We start from the raw sequence: 17,159 nt of genomic DNA on the forward strand, positions 1-17,159 counted from the left end.
AGTATCTATCTGCATGTGTCATAGGAAGAGAAAATGAATACCTATATCAATGCAGGAATGCAAAATATTTATTTGTTGAATAGCTTTCATTACATACCTTAAATGATCAGGTAAATAAGTCCTCATTTATATTTTTTATACTTTTAAGGCTCAAGGTGATCATACTTGAGAATGACCATGTGGGTCCTTCATCTCTCACCTTGGTTCACCAGTATTTCCAATGAGGAGGACTGGGGACACAGCAGAAGACCAACTACAGCATGTTAACATCACTGTCTACTCATAATATGACCTCTAGGTGGCCAGAAGATAATTAGAATAGTGGATCCTGCGATCAATTTTTGGATATTAAAGCATGTGATCCAGGCTATGGTCTTTGTAATTACTTTTATCAGGAAGCTAGACAATGAGTAATGATGATAGAAGAAGAATTGATGCCTTTGAGCTGTGGTGCTGGAGAAGGGTACTGAATATACCATGGACTGATGGGAGGACAAACAGGTTCATCCTAGAGAGGGTTAGGACAATCTACTCCTTGGAAGCAAAGATTCTGAAGCTTTGTCTGACATACTTCAGACATGTTGGGAGAAGGGACCAGCCCTTGGAGAGGGACTTCATGCTTGGAAGTGTGGAGGAAGAGCACAAGAGAAGAAGACCTTAATGAGATGGATTGACTCAGCAACATGGGGGGGGTAGGTATATAGGTGACTTTATGGCACATAACAACAACAACAACATGATTCTATTCTAACATGAGTGTGTGTGTGTGTGTGTGTGTGTGTGTGTGTGTGTGTGGTGTACCATTGCATTGGAATCGAAGCCAGTTAATCGCATGAGAAGAGATTGCCCAGCCTTCTCCTGAGTAGCTGGTGGCCTCGAACCACATGCCTTCAGGATTACAATGCAGCTTCTTGCCACTAGGCCATCTGAGCTCCTTTAACGTGATGAATGGAATATTATCAAGTGCCTGCATCTCACTCACACCATACACAAAAATCAACTCAAGGTAGATCAGAGACCTGGGAGTAAAGCCCAAACCCACAAAGTTCCTAAGAGGAAAAACTGGGATCAAGCTTAGAAGCACTAGTCTAAGGTATAAAGCGACTGCTAAATACAGCCAGAAATTCACAGTCTGAACAGAATAAAATTGGTGCATGGGACCTTCTAAAGATTAAATTCATATATGCGTCAAAAACTTTTTCCAACAGGGTGATAAGAAAACATACCAAAAGAAACATTTGGTAATACCATCTCAGACAAGAGTCTCATAACAAAAGTCTGCAGAGTACTTCAGTACCTCCCCAAGAAAAAGACTGATTACCCCATTACAAGATGGTAAAAACACATGCAAATAATTTTTACAGAGGAAGATATTTGAATGGCAAACAGACACATGAAGAAATGTTCCAAATCACTGGCAATAAGAGAGACACAAATCAAAACCACAATGAGGTACCATCTTACTCCAGTAACAGTGGTAAAGTTTAACAGAACAAGTAATAAATGTTGGGAGAGGGTGTGGCAAGAGAGGAACTCTTATACGTTATTGGTGGGATTGTAAAATGGTACACAACCAGTCTGTAAGGCAGTTTGGCACTTCATGAAAAAGCTGAACATGGTAATTCCACATTACTCAGCTATTCCACTACTTGAAATACACCCTGAAAAAAATGAGAATTGAGGCACAAATGCAGACTTGTACAACATGGTTCATAGCAGCGTTATTCACCAATGCAAGAACATTGATACAGCCAGATGTCCAATCACAATTGAATGGATTGAGAAATTTTGGTATGCAGGAGCAATGATTTTGTAAATTATTACTCAACTTGGGAGGGACGGGAGAGCATTATGCTGAGTGAACTAACTCAGTCTCACAAGGACAAGTAGTGGCTAAAACCATAATTGTAGCATGAGGAGTGTGAAGATCCAAGGTGGTGGGGAGGCTGGACGCTGAGGGATAAGAATGTTGGGGGGTGGGGGTGGGGGTGGGAATTAATCATGAAGTAGTACAATTTGATGGATAGGGCGGTGAGGGAAATTCGAAGAATCCGGTCTGAAAAATAAAAGTATTCTAGTTCTGTATATAAACTAGTATAAATTTTTTTTAATGTGCTCTTGAAAAATGAGCATATTTATGTATATACATTTGCTTTACAAATAACTTGTATTTTGAACAATAACATCTTAGTGCATTAATGCTGTTATTTGATGTGTAATTTCACGTAGATTTGACAAAGCCTGTTTAGATACTCTGTGAATTACTAGGCCAGCTCCATATTTTCTTTAAGAACAGTCCTAAAGCGTAATGGGAGATAGCTGTAGTTATGTAGCTGTGGCCTGAGGTATAATACCTTTTATAGTATATGTCTTTGAGGGAGCTTAAGGCTCTTTTTATAAACTAGCTCATTAATTTCCAGAGAATTTAAGTTAGTGTGAGGCAGGTACTATTATCGCCATTATGCAGGCCCTGAGCCTAAGGCATAAGAGCCAAAGGTCAGCGAGCTTATGTGAGGTCACATAGAGAATCTATGGAGTTGCTCAAAAAAGAATTCTTTTTCTCGCTATTTCTAATTAACTATTTTTTGTATTATTCAATGCACACACTCATACTCTCATGTGAGTGCACACACCTCCATCCCTTACGTAAGATTTCTCTACATATTTTATTTTGTGTTGTGCCTTATTTTTAAAAATCTTATTTCAAAGTTTACTGCTCTTTTTACTCTAGGTTGGCTTACCTGTTATTGACCTCTTTCAATTTCTCTCCCACATTATGTTACAATCCATGATCTTGAAGTTAATTCTGACTCAATGATACCAAATAAGATAGGGTAGGGCTGCCCTGATGGGGTTTCCAGGACTTTCATAGAAGCAGAAAGACACATATTTCTCCTGCCCTGCCTAATGCGTTGCAACTATTAGGTTAGGAACTGAGCAATTAACAATTACTTTTCTTGGTTTTGCTTGTCCTTTTAATATTTTTCTTAATACAAACCTTCTTCAGGGCCTACAGGTGTTCATAACTCTTGTATTTTAAAAGCAGTAAGAGTCAAGAAAGACCTACAAATGAATACACACGTAACATTCCATAAACCCTTTTTCTTTTCCCTTCTAACTCACTTTTCTCTTTTCCTATACTTTTAAAGTTGGCAGTTGCTCCTCCTCTTCAATTTCTCACTTATTTTAAGAACCCTCGATCTTTTACTTTCTTTGGTATCATTGATCATATCCCTCCCCCCGCCCCGAGTTTAGAACTTTGACACCTATAATGACCTAGTTAATGAATCCCATAGCCATTTTTGAAGCCATATTAATCAGCACCTAACTTCACTCCAGTACTTTGCTACATAAATGTTTTTCTTTCTTTCTGGTACTTATTTACCTTTTTGCTTATCATTTTTCAAAGTGACTTCATTTTCCTGGGACTCTCCTTTTTTTATCCTTTCCTGTTTCTCCCAACTGGAATCTGTACCAGTCTGAAGTATATATCATCTGTCCAATTTCTTTGGAGACATCTCAACCCACACACCCTCTCCTTTGAAATGCCTGCCCTAAATTCCTAGTCAAGTTTCACAGCATTTTCTTAATTCTTCTATTTTATGGGAAACATCATTGCTTTGTATTGTCCGATTTTACATGCCAATGCCTCTGGAAACTCTATGAACTTTGATAAATGTCGATAGTTGTAAAGGGGATTTAGGCCTTTTGTTCGTAGGGTCGCTATGAGTCGTGCTCAACTCGAAACAACATCTATGTATGAGTTTCCATTAGTACACCTGGAAAATTCTCGAAGCATCAGAACAAAACAGACACAAGCTAAATATTGTTGTTAGGTGTCATAACATGCACCCTGATTCATATTGACTCTACAACAAAACAAAACTCTCCTCACTCTGGGACCATTCTCACTATCCCTGCTTAAACTCAGTGTTGTAGTCAATATTTCAGTTTTTGTTCTGGAGGGTCTTCCAATTCGAGGCCCTCATCTTCTGGCACTATACCAGACGACGTACTGCTGCTGTTGAAAGAGTTTCCAAAGGCTAGAAATTTCAGAAGTGGATGGCCAGTTCTTTCTAGCCCATCTTAATCTAGAGATAGCACTTAAACATGTCTATCATAGGTAACCCTGAAGATGTTTGCCAAATATTTGTGGCATAACTTTTAGCATTATGTTGTTGTTGGTAGGTGCCATCGAGTTGACTACGACTCATAGCAACCCTATGAACAATGACTCTGAACCTTGCCCTATCCTGAACTAACCTAACCATCTCTGACACGCTTGACCCCCCTGGCCACGTCATTGAGTCATTCTATCGCACCTTCCTCTCCTGTGCTGAAGTTCTACCCTTTAAGCATGCTATCCTTATCCAAGGGCTGGCCCCTCCTGGCAAAACACCCAAAGTATATATGAGACAGAGTTTCAAATTCCTCATCTCCAAGGAGCAACTTAGTTTTACCTTTTCCAGGACAGGCCACTTTGCTCTCTTGGCAGTCCACAGCCATGTTCAATACTCTTCCCCAGCACAAGAACTCAAAGGTATTGATCCTTCTTTTGTCGTCTTTAGTCAATTGTCCAGCTCTCATTTGCATACCAAGCATGTGAGAAGACCATGGCCTGGATCAGGTGCACCCTGGTGTCCAGACTGACTGTCACTGTAGCTCTTTAACACTCTGGAGAAGTCCTTGACAGCAGCCTCTCCTAAATAAAGCAACTCATCTTTTGCTTTAGCATCATAGCAGTATTTTTCAGTGTCAAAGCAACGTGTAAAACACCCTAGTAGGAGAAATTGACAGCTAAATGATGGAAAGTAAATGTAGCATAGTAAATTAAAGAATGAATCTGGCTTGACACCTCACAGTGTTTAGAATGATTGTCACCTGTCCATTCTCACTATTACCACCTCCATTAAGCCCTACCTTTGGCTGAATAATTGTTTATCATTTTCCCCCCCTAAAGCAAGAAACATTTCAAAAGCATTTATTTTTATTTTTGCACTAGTTTTACGAACCAATATAGACATGACTACATGTCTACTGGAAATAGAAAAGTCTTTATCTTTTTAAATTCACATTGTATTTCATACAATCATTCCCATACATCGTGTCATATAAAATCAGTCACCATTGATATATGTCCACTATTACCCCATCTTTTTTGATCACCACTGGATCTTTTCTAATTCCTTCACCTTCTCCCTCCACCTGCCAAATTTGAAACCCTATGACTTCTGTTACCCACCTTCAGCCACCCTGCCCTCCTCCTCCTCCTCCTTCACTCTTTAGAGGCCATTTGTGCACGTGCTACTAGTTATTCTTCTGTGTTTGCAGTTATGATGTTTTGCAGTGCTTGTTCTTATGAGCCTGTATTAGTTTGCTCTGCATAATGCCTGCTAGCCTCTCCTGTGTTATGAAGTATTTTTCAAAATTGTTACTCCTGAGTGCTGCATAGTAGTCCATCATGTAGATGGATCACACTTTCTCAACCCAGTTGTTTGCTAAGAGACATTTGAGCAGTTTCCACTTTATTGCTATAGTGAATAATGCTATTGTGAATATTGGTATACAGATCTCATCTCTCAGAGCTATTTTCCGTGAGGAACAGCACATCAGCAGAGGACTGATGGAAGTCTAGGCTGAGTTTAGAAGGGATCGTGGAACTAGGGATATTGTAGCTAATGTTAGATGAATCTTAGCTGAAAGCTGGAACTACCAGAGGAATGTCTCTCTGTGTCTCATTGACTATGCAAAGGCGTTTGACTGTGTGGACCATAATAACAAACTGTGGCTGACTCTGAGAAGAATGGGAATCCAGAATACTTGATCGTGCTAAGGTGAAACCTATAATTGGACCAGGAGGCAGTCGTCAGAACAGAGCAAGGAAACACTGCATGGTTCAAAATTGGGGAGGGCGTACTCCAGGGATATGTCCTGTCTCCATACCTTTTCACCCTGTATGCAGAACAGATTATCCAAGAGGCTGTGCTCTATGAGGAAATATGTGAGGTCAAGATTGGCGGAAGATCTATCAACAGTATGCGTTATGCAGACAACACAACCCTGCTTGCTAAAACTGAGGAGGACCTGAAGTGCTTGCTGCAGAGGGTCAAGGACTGCAACCTTCAATATGGATTGAGGTTCAATGTCCAGAAGACAGATTCTCACCACTGGGCCAACTGGCAGCATCAGGATGGATGGTGAAGAGATTGAGATTGTTCACAGCTTTAGTTTGCTTGGCTCCACAGTCAACACTCTTGGCACCGGTAGCCAGGAAGAGAGTTGGACAGTGACTAAGGAGGATAGAAGGAGAATTGATGCCTTTGAGCTGTGGTGCTGGAGTATTGAGGGTACCATGGACAAACAGATTCATCCTAGAGAGGGTTAAACCAGAAACCAGGATGCTCCTTGGAGGCAAGGATTCTGAGGCTCCTCCTAACATACTTTGGGCATGTTGTAAGGAGGGACGGGTCCTTGGAGAGGGACATCATGCTTGGGAGGGTGGAGGGACAGCGCAGGAGGGGAAGGCTCTCTATGAGGTGAATTGATTCACTGATTGGGGTAGTCGGGATGGGTGTGTCAGAAGAGACAGTGCGATTGGCACAAGACAGAGCAGAGTTTAGGACTGTTGTACATAGGGTTGCTATAAGTCGCAAGCGACTCAACGGCACACAACAACAACAACAACAACAACATATTCCTAACAATGGATTATCTAAGTTATATGGAGTTTCTATGTTCAGTTCTTGAGGAAATCCCAAACTGCCATCCGGAGTGGTTGTACCAGCTTACATTTCCAGTAACTATATGAGAGTTCGAATCTCTCCACATCGTCTCCAACATTTATTGCTTTCAATCTAGCTAACATGTTGCCATGAATGATGCCTATAGCGGAAACAATGTATTTCTAAGCCCGGTGGTCAATTTAAAAGTGTGCAGCAACTTAACACTGCCAATGCTAGTGGTTTTGATTTGCATCTCTCATTTCTCAAGTCACTTTGAGCACTTCCTGTCATCACATCCTTTAAGTTTTACCTCTTGCTAAGTAATTGTTTCTTGATAGTTTGATCCCTCTTAGTATAATTTTGTTTTCAATCTTTCTGCCTCATCCTATTTTGTACGCAATTGTCAAATCAAACTTTCAAATTCATTGATTTAATCAGATTCTTTACTTGCTTAAATATTTTTTTTTGTTTGTTTCATTTCCTCTTGTTTCTAATTCTCATACATTCTCAACCCTCGGTCGTTGGAATGTGTTTTGCCAACCCATCTTTCCTTGATTATACTTTCCAGTTTTTAGCTCTTAACACTTTCAATAACTGAGTAATTTATATTCTTCCTCAAGGTCTTTTGATTTCTCCTTTGGGAAAACAGAAATATGGACTAATTTCTGCATTTGTTGTTATATGTTGTTGAGTCACTCTTGACTCTTAGTGACCCTTTGTACAATATCTCTGAACTCTGCCCTATCCTGAGCCAATCTCACTGTCTTTGACACACCTACTACACATTACCCTTGTTACAGTGTCAAACTACCTTATCTAGGGTCTTCCCCTCCTACTCTGTCCTTTTACCTTTGCAAGTATGATGTCCTGCTCCAAGGACTGGTCTCTCCTGGACACTTGCCCAAAGTACATGAGACAGAGCTTCTAAATCCTTGCCTCCAAGGCCAGCCTGGTTTTACCCTTTCTAGGACAGATCTGTTTGTTCAATACTCTTCTCTAGTACTACAACTCAGAGGCATCAATTTTTCTTCTATTATCCTTATTGATTGTCTTGCTCTCTGTTGCATAATAAGTAATTGTGAAAACCATGGCTTGAATCAGATGCACCTTAGTCTCTAAACTGGTATCATTGCTCCTCAGTACTCTGGAAAGGTCCCAGAGAGTAGATGTTCTCAATGAAATCCATCTTTTGATTTCCTACTGCTGGAACCAAGAGTATTGATTGTGTAACTAAGCAAGCTGAAGCTGTTAACAATCTAAATCTCTTCTCTGTTTATCATGATGCTGCCAATTGGCTTAGTGGTGAGAATCTTTGTTTTCGTGATGTTGAGCTTCAATCCATATCAAAGGCTACAGTTCTTGACCTTCTGCAGCAAATGCTTCAAGTCCTCCTCAGTTTCAGCAAGTAAAGTTGTGTCATCTGCATAGTGTAGGTTGTTGATGGGTCTTCCTCCAATTCTGAAAATTTGTCACTACAGACAGAAATACAGTTCAGACACTTTCAGATATGAGACATCTTTCTGCCAATGGTTCAGTTTTCAAGATGGAAACACTCAGTATTGATTCTCCCTGGAAACTCTTAAAGACAAGGATTCGCTGGAAAAATTTGTTATCTGTAGGCTTTTTACAGTATTCTTCCTACTGTGGGTCATTTCATTCCTCTCTTTAATTCTTAGTCCCATGCAGAGAGATTAAAATTCATTATAATGAGACTTTGCCTGAACTCGGATTCATGTGATTTAAGGTAGGGTCTGGCATCACATTCTTTTATTCCTCCCCTTCCTCCCAAGTACTCTTTGTGATTTTTAAAGTGTATTTAGTTCTAGGAAAGCCTACTTAATTTATTTTAATCTTGAAAATGAAGAATAATAGTCAAGTCTGTAATGTGGATTTATTCTCCCTGTCATGTAGTTGAGACATACTGGTTTAAAACTCATTCTTTCTCTTTTAGTCATTCTTTCTCTTATGTATAAATACCATGAACCATCCTATATTGTGGGTCATGACCTTTGCTACAACATATTTAACTCAAGCGAGTAGAATGATGTGCAACTATCTGCCTGTTATCTTTTCCTTTCAACTCTATCAGCATCACTCTATGTGTTGTTTACAATTGGTACTAAAGCCTATCTCATGGGTCATATGGATATTTATGTATATGACCAGTTTAAATACTTAGTCACAGGGTCTTTACCAACAGAGTTTAAATATAGTAATGGTGGTAATGTACCACATAATTCTATTGGAAACTTTTCCACAGTAGATTAAAATTTTAGTTCTTATTTTTTATGATTCCTGTCTAATACACTTTGTTTTAGATTTTCATTGAGAATTCTCTTTCTTTCATTCAGCCAGTATTTCATTATTTTTTATTTTTATAAAATGTGTCAGAGGTTGAATTATATTCCTGCAAAATGTCTCAACTGGACTAGACCATTACATTCAATGCTGTGACAGTTTTATAGTGATAGAAATTGGTAGTTATGTAATGATGTAATCATGCTCATGATTTTATGTGATTAGCCACTCTGAGCAAGGGAGTTGGGTGGTGTTGGGAGGTGTAAGAATTTTAATTAGGTTACAATTCCGATTTTACATAAGGGGAAGTCCTCTTGGATTGGGTCTATATTACCTTAATCTTTTAAGAGATGAAAAGAGGGAGAAGCAAGAAGAGAAAGAAATAGGACCCACTATCTTTAAGAACCAACTGGGAGCATAATGTACTCTTTAGATTTTAGATCGTGGTTTGAGAATATTCTAGACCCAAACTAAGATTTATGCCAAGACATGTGGGATCTCCAAGGAATTTAGGAACACAAATATTGAAAGTAGATGGTGACCTTACTGCAGAACTGGTAGAAAGTCTTTCCTTGCATCAGGTGCCCTGAATTCAGACTCCCGGCCTCCCAAACTTTGAGGGTATAAGTTGATCTTTATCAACTTATTCAATAAAGTGATAAGGGTGTCTGGTATAGCAACAATAGATAGAACTAAAATAGTAAATATTTGTTAATGTGTGATATTGTTATTTTTAAATTTCTGTGTTCATCCTTCTATCATTAAATTGCATGAGCACCTTCAAATATTGTATGGAATTAAAAGATATACAATCAAAATAGAGTATGAAATAAAAAAATCCACAGGAAAGTTCTGGTGTTCATCACATAGTACATCACAGAGATATACTTTTTTCTTTACAAGTACAACCTATCACCTATTTCTCTGTGATGCTATTAGTACAGCTCAGTGGAACCAGTGTTTCAGATTTTAAGATTACTACCGCCAACCAAATGTAATTTTGTTTTCTTCTTCTGTATAGAAAAGGGGAACCATTTCTCATTTATGTTCCACTTTATCAATTATTATAATTTATGTGTTTCTGCATTTATTTTGAACTTACTCTAGTTGTGAAAGCAAAGTCTAAAACATTTGATAAGTCAATAAAACCAAACTAAGAGCAGCATTAAAGCATCCTTTCTGTTTTCCTAAGATTATTTTTAACCTCTTGCTGAGTCTTGAAGCAGTAATATGTCTGCAGGACTGTGGGTGTTCCTTCCAAGAAGTTAACGTTATAATTAGAATTTCATTATTCACTAGTATTCACTGCATAACTTCTATGAGAAGAACTCAGTGGGTATAGACAGCAACTCCTTAGTGGTCTAATTTTTGAGGTGACACTAAAGATATAAAGCAAATAACAGATAATTTTCAATGAATTGGGAGTGACAAATGCAAAGAATATAGGAAAAGAACATGAATATATGAGATAAAAATATAGTAAATGCAAATGGATTTCTATATTTAAATATGAAGTAGAACATCATTAGAATAATGTCACAATAATACTATTGTAAAAACAATGGGAAATTTTAGTGAAATTAATGATTTAATAGAGTTTATTGCTATATATTGTTGATCCTGGACTTCTATTTATAGTAAATATTTTAATTACCTTTAAGTATGACAATTCTAATTCATTGAGACCTTTTAAAGATAAATATGCAGTGTAAATATTTGGTACTTACATTTAGATTCAACAGGTCCAAGAGCTTGATTTGTAACCAGAAAGGGGGAAAAAATTAAAAGATTGAATTGTTTAGTTAGGGAGTGTGGTGGGCTAATGGCAGATGCTATGCTGCAATCCTGAAGGCAAGTGGTTTAAGGCTCACAGGAGAAGGCTGGGCAATCACATCCGAAGAGATTAAGTGCCTCTGAAAACCTGCTGAAGGGTCAGCTGTGGTTGGATCTTACTCTCCAGTATATAACAACGCCAAGCCTGCTTAGTACTTAGAGGCTGAGGCATTGTGTCAGGAATAACAGCAATGGAAAATGTTTTATCTTTTCTTAAAAATATACAGAATATTTGTGGAGACACATTCATGTCACTAGCCAAGGCAGTTTACAGATTTGGGGAAGCGATGCAACTCTTTTCAGTTTCCCCATTAGTAACCCATTTTGAAACCCTCTGGCCTTCATTGAGATTTGCAATTTATATCAGTAGAATTCAATTTATAAAGTTTCGAAAAAAGTTCTTAATGGCTTTTTTCCTTTCTTTCAACTACTTTGTGGCAAGATGAATTTTATCTTTTGTTATGGAAAATGTGATATATAGATTTAAAAATGTGTGCGCTCTTACCAGTTTAAATTTATGCAAGAATTTAAAGGATATAATAATTGCCAAAATTAATCTTAGACAGACATTTTTGTCTTCTTAGACTTTTTTTGTTGGTAATCTTTTTCTGAGTTATAATAGATGTACAATTAACAGGCAAGTGTGTGGTGATGTGTGGCATTAGTTTGTTCTTTTAATGAGCCTAATTTTTCTTCCATTTTTTTTTATAGTTAAGATAAGTTGTAAATTCCATTTATAATAATTCAGGAACATAAGCAACACAGTAAATTTAGAGTTTAATGGTTAAAAGTTAGAATACCTTTTGGAAAATATAAAGGTTGAATATGTTGTTACTTTTTTGAACATATCGTCAACAATCATAATAGTAGTAAATATTGTCATAGAGTCAATCCCAACTCTACAGAAAGAGTGGGATATCCTAGACAGTTTCCAACACTGTAAATCTTTATAGAAGTAGACTTTGATTAATTTTAAGTAAACTTAGATATTGTAATTCTGCAGGAAGATTGATCATAATAACCACACACAATTAAACCTTTTTTAGTTTAACTTTCATTACTTGGTTTGCAATCTGTTTATCTATTATTTTAGTACTATCCTTATAATTTCATGAATTATAGAAAATAATCTTTTAACAATAAAATAATAACAGATTTTTTCCCCTGGTAATTAATCAAACTTCTTTATCAACTATATGTTTCCTGCCAACAAATTCAGTTTTAAAGTATTAAGTATACAAGGTATTTCAAAATGGAAAAATCTTCAAAGGATTTCAGTTGGCTTCCCAAATCATTGACCCTTGTGTTTTCCTAGACATTCTGTTTGTCAAAGACATCTTTGGTATTTGAACACTACAGAGTAGAAAAAGGTTAAACATGTAGAACTAACATATCAGATTTAAATGTGTGCTTTAGTGAAATTGCTATTTTCTTATCTCTGTTTCAGAAAGACAGTCTTTTCCCATAATGAAATTGAAGCGTTAGGCATTGCCTCTTAGAATATATAGTTAACCAAATAGATGTCAACATCTCTAACTATTTTGTGTTGAATGAGTTGTCAGTAGATTGTATTGTATGTAATTCGTGTAATATGCTAATTGACAATCTTCTATCGTAGTGACATTCAGAATCTTTTCTTTTGCAGCCATTTCGTAGAGTGACGTTTTCTGTTGTGAGTCAGCCTCAGGACCCACATCAGGGGTCACTGCAGAGTTGCTATGACAGCGGGCTGGAGGAGTCAGAAACACCAAGCAGTAAGAGTTCATCAGGGCCAAGACTGGGTGCCCTTCCACTCCCAGAGGACAACTATGAAAGGACCACGCCGGATGGCAGTGTTGGTGAGGCAGAGCATATGGAAAATGGTAGGGGCAAACACAACACCCACATACATAATCACGCTAGTGAACCATAATAAGTAGACTCACAAAGGTCAGTGTAAAATCAAAATAAAATAGCTGACACTAAAACTATTTTATTTTCAATAATACAGATTTGCTAAAATACAGAAATGCCAAATAAAGGAACATAACTCTATAAATAAAATCGCCAAACTTGTGCCATCATTTTAAAAAAACTTGTCAGGTATAAAAATTGCTTACAAGTAAATCAGAGTAGCTGCTGTTGCAAAAGAAGCTGAGTGCCCAGTTTTTAAACAGTAGGAACCCAGAAGGTCATGTGTTATTGTTTTCTTCTTTTTGTCATGCAACTGTTTCTTCAACTGCAATTGACCAGCTTTGGTGAAAGCAAATGGCAATCAAAACACTTTGCTTGACTTTTCTCTGCCCTCGGTATGTAGAAAGCCATTGTTAAATCATTGTTTTGGGGATATAGCTAGATGGGGTCAAAGAAGGGAAGCATTACTTCCTTGTACTCCACTGATTATTGTAAATACTGGGAATGGGAAAGGGTCCCCTCTCATCCATGTAAAATACTTTTATTTTTGTCTCTCTTTAATTCGTGAAAAGGAAAGGAAGGCAAGCAAATCATATTATTGTATATTCTTACTCTGTTGTGAACCGATTTAAATAATTATTGTAGCAAGTAGCCTTATTTATATGTTTAAGTTATAAATTTAGATTACAAATAGTGTTTATAAAGCTATTTATGTTGATTTATATTCCTAAAGACAACTGGTTTGTTTATTTTCTGAAGAATAGGTTTCTTTAAAATACTGAAATGATAAAATTCTTGCTAACTTCATTATGATTTCAAATTTAAATGGAAGTATGGTTATTTGTGAAAGGAAATCTATGTATTTGTATTTTTTTGTTTTATACTATTTTGTGCAGTGATGATATGAAAGTAGAGCATATTAAATGCAGGAAAATTTCAAATTTGATATTTTTCTCAAGGTATAACTATAAATACTAAAAGTCAGCATTATAAATTAACATATCATAACTGACCCCAGTGAAACTATTGCTAAACTAAATCACATTCAGGAATTAATTCTGTCCGTATAATTTAGGTGAGTAGATATGATGTCAGGGTCTGATGATTGATATACCTCTTGATTAATTATCCAGAGTTGAAAAGACATTTTGCCTTATGATTATAAAAGCATGGTTTTCTGCGTGTGTGATGGGAAACATTTAAAGGATTAGAGTTTGTTGTGCTATTGAAGAATTAATTTGATTTCATCTTTTAGTATTTTTTTAAACGAGTAAAAGAAATTCTATGTGAATCACAATGTTAATGAATAGAAACAGCGAAGGCAAGTATGTTTGCAATAGTTCCCACAAGCATAGTAACACCATTTTACAATATTATAACAATATAGTTACATAAGAAGTCAGAATTAATTAATATTATTTTTATCTCAGAAATCACTTTGTGATGATAAGACATAATTTTATTTGTATTTTAAAATGCTTATTACTTACTACAAATATCATAATACACAATGAAGACTTTGGGTTTTTTTTATACCTGTTACACTAATAGGAAAGGTTTTCATTGATGGCATTATAATCATGTTTTAAAAACTGTTTTATGAGGATTCAACTATTTTAAGATATAAATAATGAATAATTAAAACTGCAGAGTTACATATCAGGAATGTTACTTTTTAGGAAACATAGCTATCACTGAAAGTATAACAGGTGAACTTATTCAGAGACAATTTCATTGAGAAGCATTTTTGATGGGAAATATTTAGTTGTTTTTTATAACTATGCTATAAGTCCTGTCAGCAGAAAGGACTATTATATTGAAATGGATTTTTCCTGACTTTATATATGAGTGACACTTTTGAAATTCAGGGTTTATATAACCATTTGTCATCTGCTAACTGTGATTTGTGTTAGCCCTGATCTATAGGTAACGACAGAAGGAGATGTGATGCACTTTGGGTGTTCCAAATGTAGCAGTTGACATTTGAGTAAGGGTTTTATTGGGTCCAAGTTTCTAGCTGTAAAGTGCAATTGTGTTGCTTGAATTCTGGTAATTTTGTCTTCAATATTAATGGATCATTCTGACATAAATAGCGTTGGAATTGAAACCTGTCAAGTATTCATTTGTCACATTTAATTGGAATCCAGGTAATCTGCAGTGTTTTGCTTGGTTAGGTTTTAATCAGGATTTGTATTGGATTTTCATTTGGATTTTTCATAAAAATACCATTTGGATACTCTCCTAGCTCATAATTATTATTACCTCAAATATTTACCTTCAGTTTTCATCTATGTGAAACAATACTGTCATAACTGTTCTGAATTAACTTTCATTGTAAAGTTTAAAAGATCATTTCCAGTGCAATAGCATGTAACATCCCAGTGTCCAGATGAAAATAAAATGCAAGTTGGCATAGCTAGTGATAAAAAGTTGTCACAGATAGTGTTACATGGTGAAAATTAAACCCAAGACAAATTAATACGGTAGGTGGTGAAATGCTCTTATATATTATAGAAGCCTTCTGTACTTTTGCAAAAGAAACAAAAATCCATAAAAATTTTGTATGATAATTCCTTAATTCCTATTTTAATAACTTTTACCACATAACATCATTATAACTCACATTAATCCATATTAATGGCAAATGAAGAATGATATTTTATTTCCTTATCTAAGAACGAGAATAAACTGTAAATATAAATATAGTTGCTTACAACTTAAATCTAATAAAACGTAATAAGACCTACCATTTTAATGATTCCAAATCTAGGATGCTTCTATCAGTTGTAGATTTGGAAAGTACAGATGATACTGAACACATTTTTAATTATATATATAAGGTATAATTTAATAAATACCTTTATGAATTATACATGTACCTGTGATTAAGATCACTTCCATTTTTTGTCTTTAAAAATTTTATAAATATAAACATTATAGTAATTATAATGACCTTTCGCTAAGATTGAGGAGTTAAGTAACTTGTGTTTCATCAAAATTAGAAGATCAATGGACTATATAGTATAAAATTCATGGTGGAAATTTGACTGATTTCAAAATATTGAGTTGAAATGGTTGAAAAAATTGAAATGTATCACATTGACTATCTAAGTAAAACCAATGATAGGTTTATAAGCACCGTCACACTGAGGGCAACTGGGGGCTGTGCAAAAGCTTGCCCTTATATTTTTGAAATAATCTTTAATTATGACTGTAAGAGTCTTATTAGACAAATGACTATAGTCATAGAAAGTCTTCAGGCCTATTTTTCATGGGGTCCCTATGAATCGTGCTCAACTCAATGGCAATCATCTATATATGCTGGTTCTTCACAGGATATCATGTTTCATATATTCTTTCCAAAGTCTCTTCTGACTCATCTTTTCAAGATCAGTGTGTCCTCATCAATATATAAACTTGATCATGTAGGATGGATAATAAACAACTACCCATTTGGTCACTAATTACAGCTTTTCCAGTATCATTGGGTAGGTCACTTACTCCTTGAAGGTCTGCTTCTTAGCATCTATCTGCAAGTCACTTAACTAAATTAAATCTAAAGACTTACCAGATTCAACAATCCATAATTGTCTTTTGTCATTGATCTTTCTTATATCTTTTCTTATACAAAAGGACACTTTTATGTCTAATAGTGAGACGGTGAGTGAATTTGATTACGTTTCTTAATGTGGGCAGGGCAGAATTTATTCTAGGGCCTTTCTCTCAACCCACATAACATATGTCTCTGGTAATGGTAGATAACACATTTATTGCATAAATCCAAGAGTGGACTAAGTCAAATGGCTTGTTTTCGGGCCACGTGGGTGGGAAGGTTGGCTCCATGGCAGGCTAGTGTGGGAGATGGTTTTGCAATCTTCTTCAAATCATGATGTGCAAAAGCCATCAGGAGCTCTGACCTGACCTTGAGTGCAATGTCTTTTAAAAACAGTAATTATAATTAAGGTAGTTCAACATAAAATAAGCACATTTACTTTCTTGCTTGACAGTGTAAATTTAGGTCAGATAAAGAATGAAAAAAATTGAGAAGACATTATATATTCTCTCCTACATATATTTTTACTATTAGAAAAATAGAAATCAAATAGAATATGAAAAGTAAGCAATAAATTAGTCCTTAACATGTTTAAAAAGATCAGAAACTTGATCATTCTAAATTCATAATTAATTTTCTGCTTCTTGATTTTCTCATATCATTAAAAAATAAGTTTGCCTTTTTATATATTACATTTTCCAGTTCTCTGTTTCAGTACTTCCTTGCATTGTCACACTTAAGGAAGGCAGGCTTAATTGTTGTACTTGTCATATGTGTTTTGAATCTTTTATTCTCTTGAAATTCCACCTGCTTTAAACAGTGAAATGGTTTAGGGTACATTCTCTTGGAGAGCTTAAACA

At 35.9% G+C, this 17,159-nt stretch overlaps 1 protein-coding gene across 1 annotated transcript in view; it reads left to right on the forward strand.

Moving 5' to 3' along the window:
- The window catches only part of PCDH7 (protocadherin 7), a 685,085-nt gene that overhangs the window by 315,486 nt on the left and 352,440 nt on the right, over window positions 1–17,159 (forward strand). Inside the window, exon 3 of the mRNA XM_006894443.1 lies at window positions 12,499–12,715. Coding sequence (XP_006894505.1) covers window positions 12,499–12,715 — 217 coding nt within the window. The remainder of the gene's footprint in view (window positions 1–12,498; window positions 12,716–17,159) is intronic.

This window comes from Elephantulus edwardii, unplaced genomic scaffold (genome assembly GCF_000299155.1).
Source record: "Elephantulus edwardii isolate Elephantulus edwardi_28Jun2011 unplaced genomic scaffold, EleEdw1.0 scaffold00142, whole genome shotgun sequence".
Classification (NCBI taxonomy): Eukaryota; Metazoa; Chordata; class Mammalia; order Macroscelidea; family Macroscelididae; genus Elephantulus; species Elephantulus edwardii.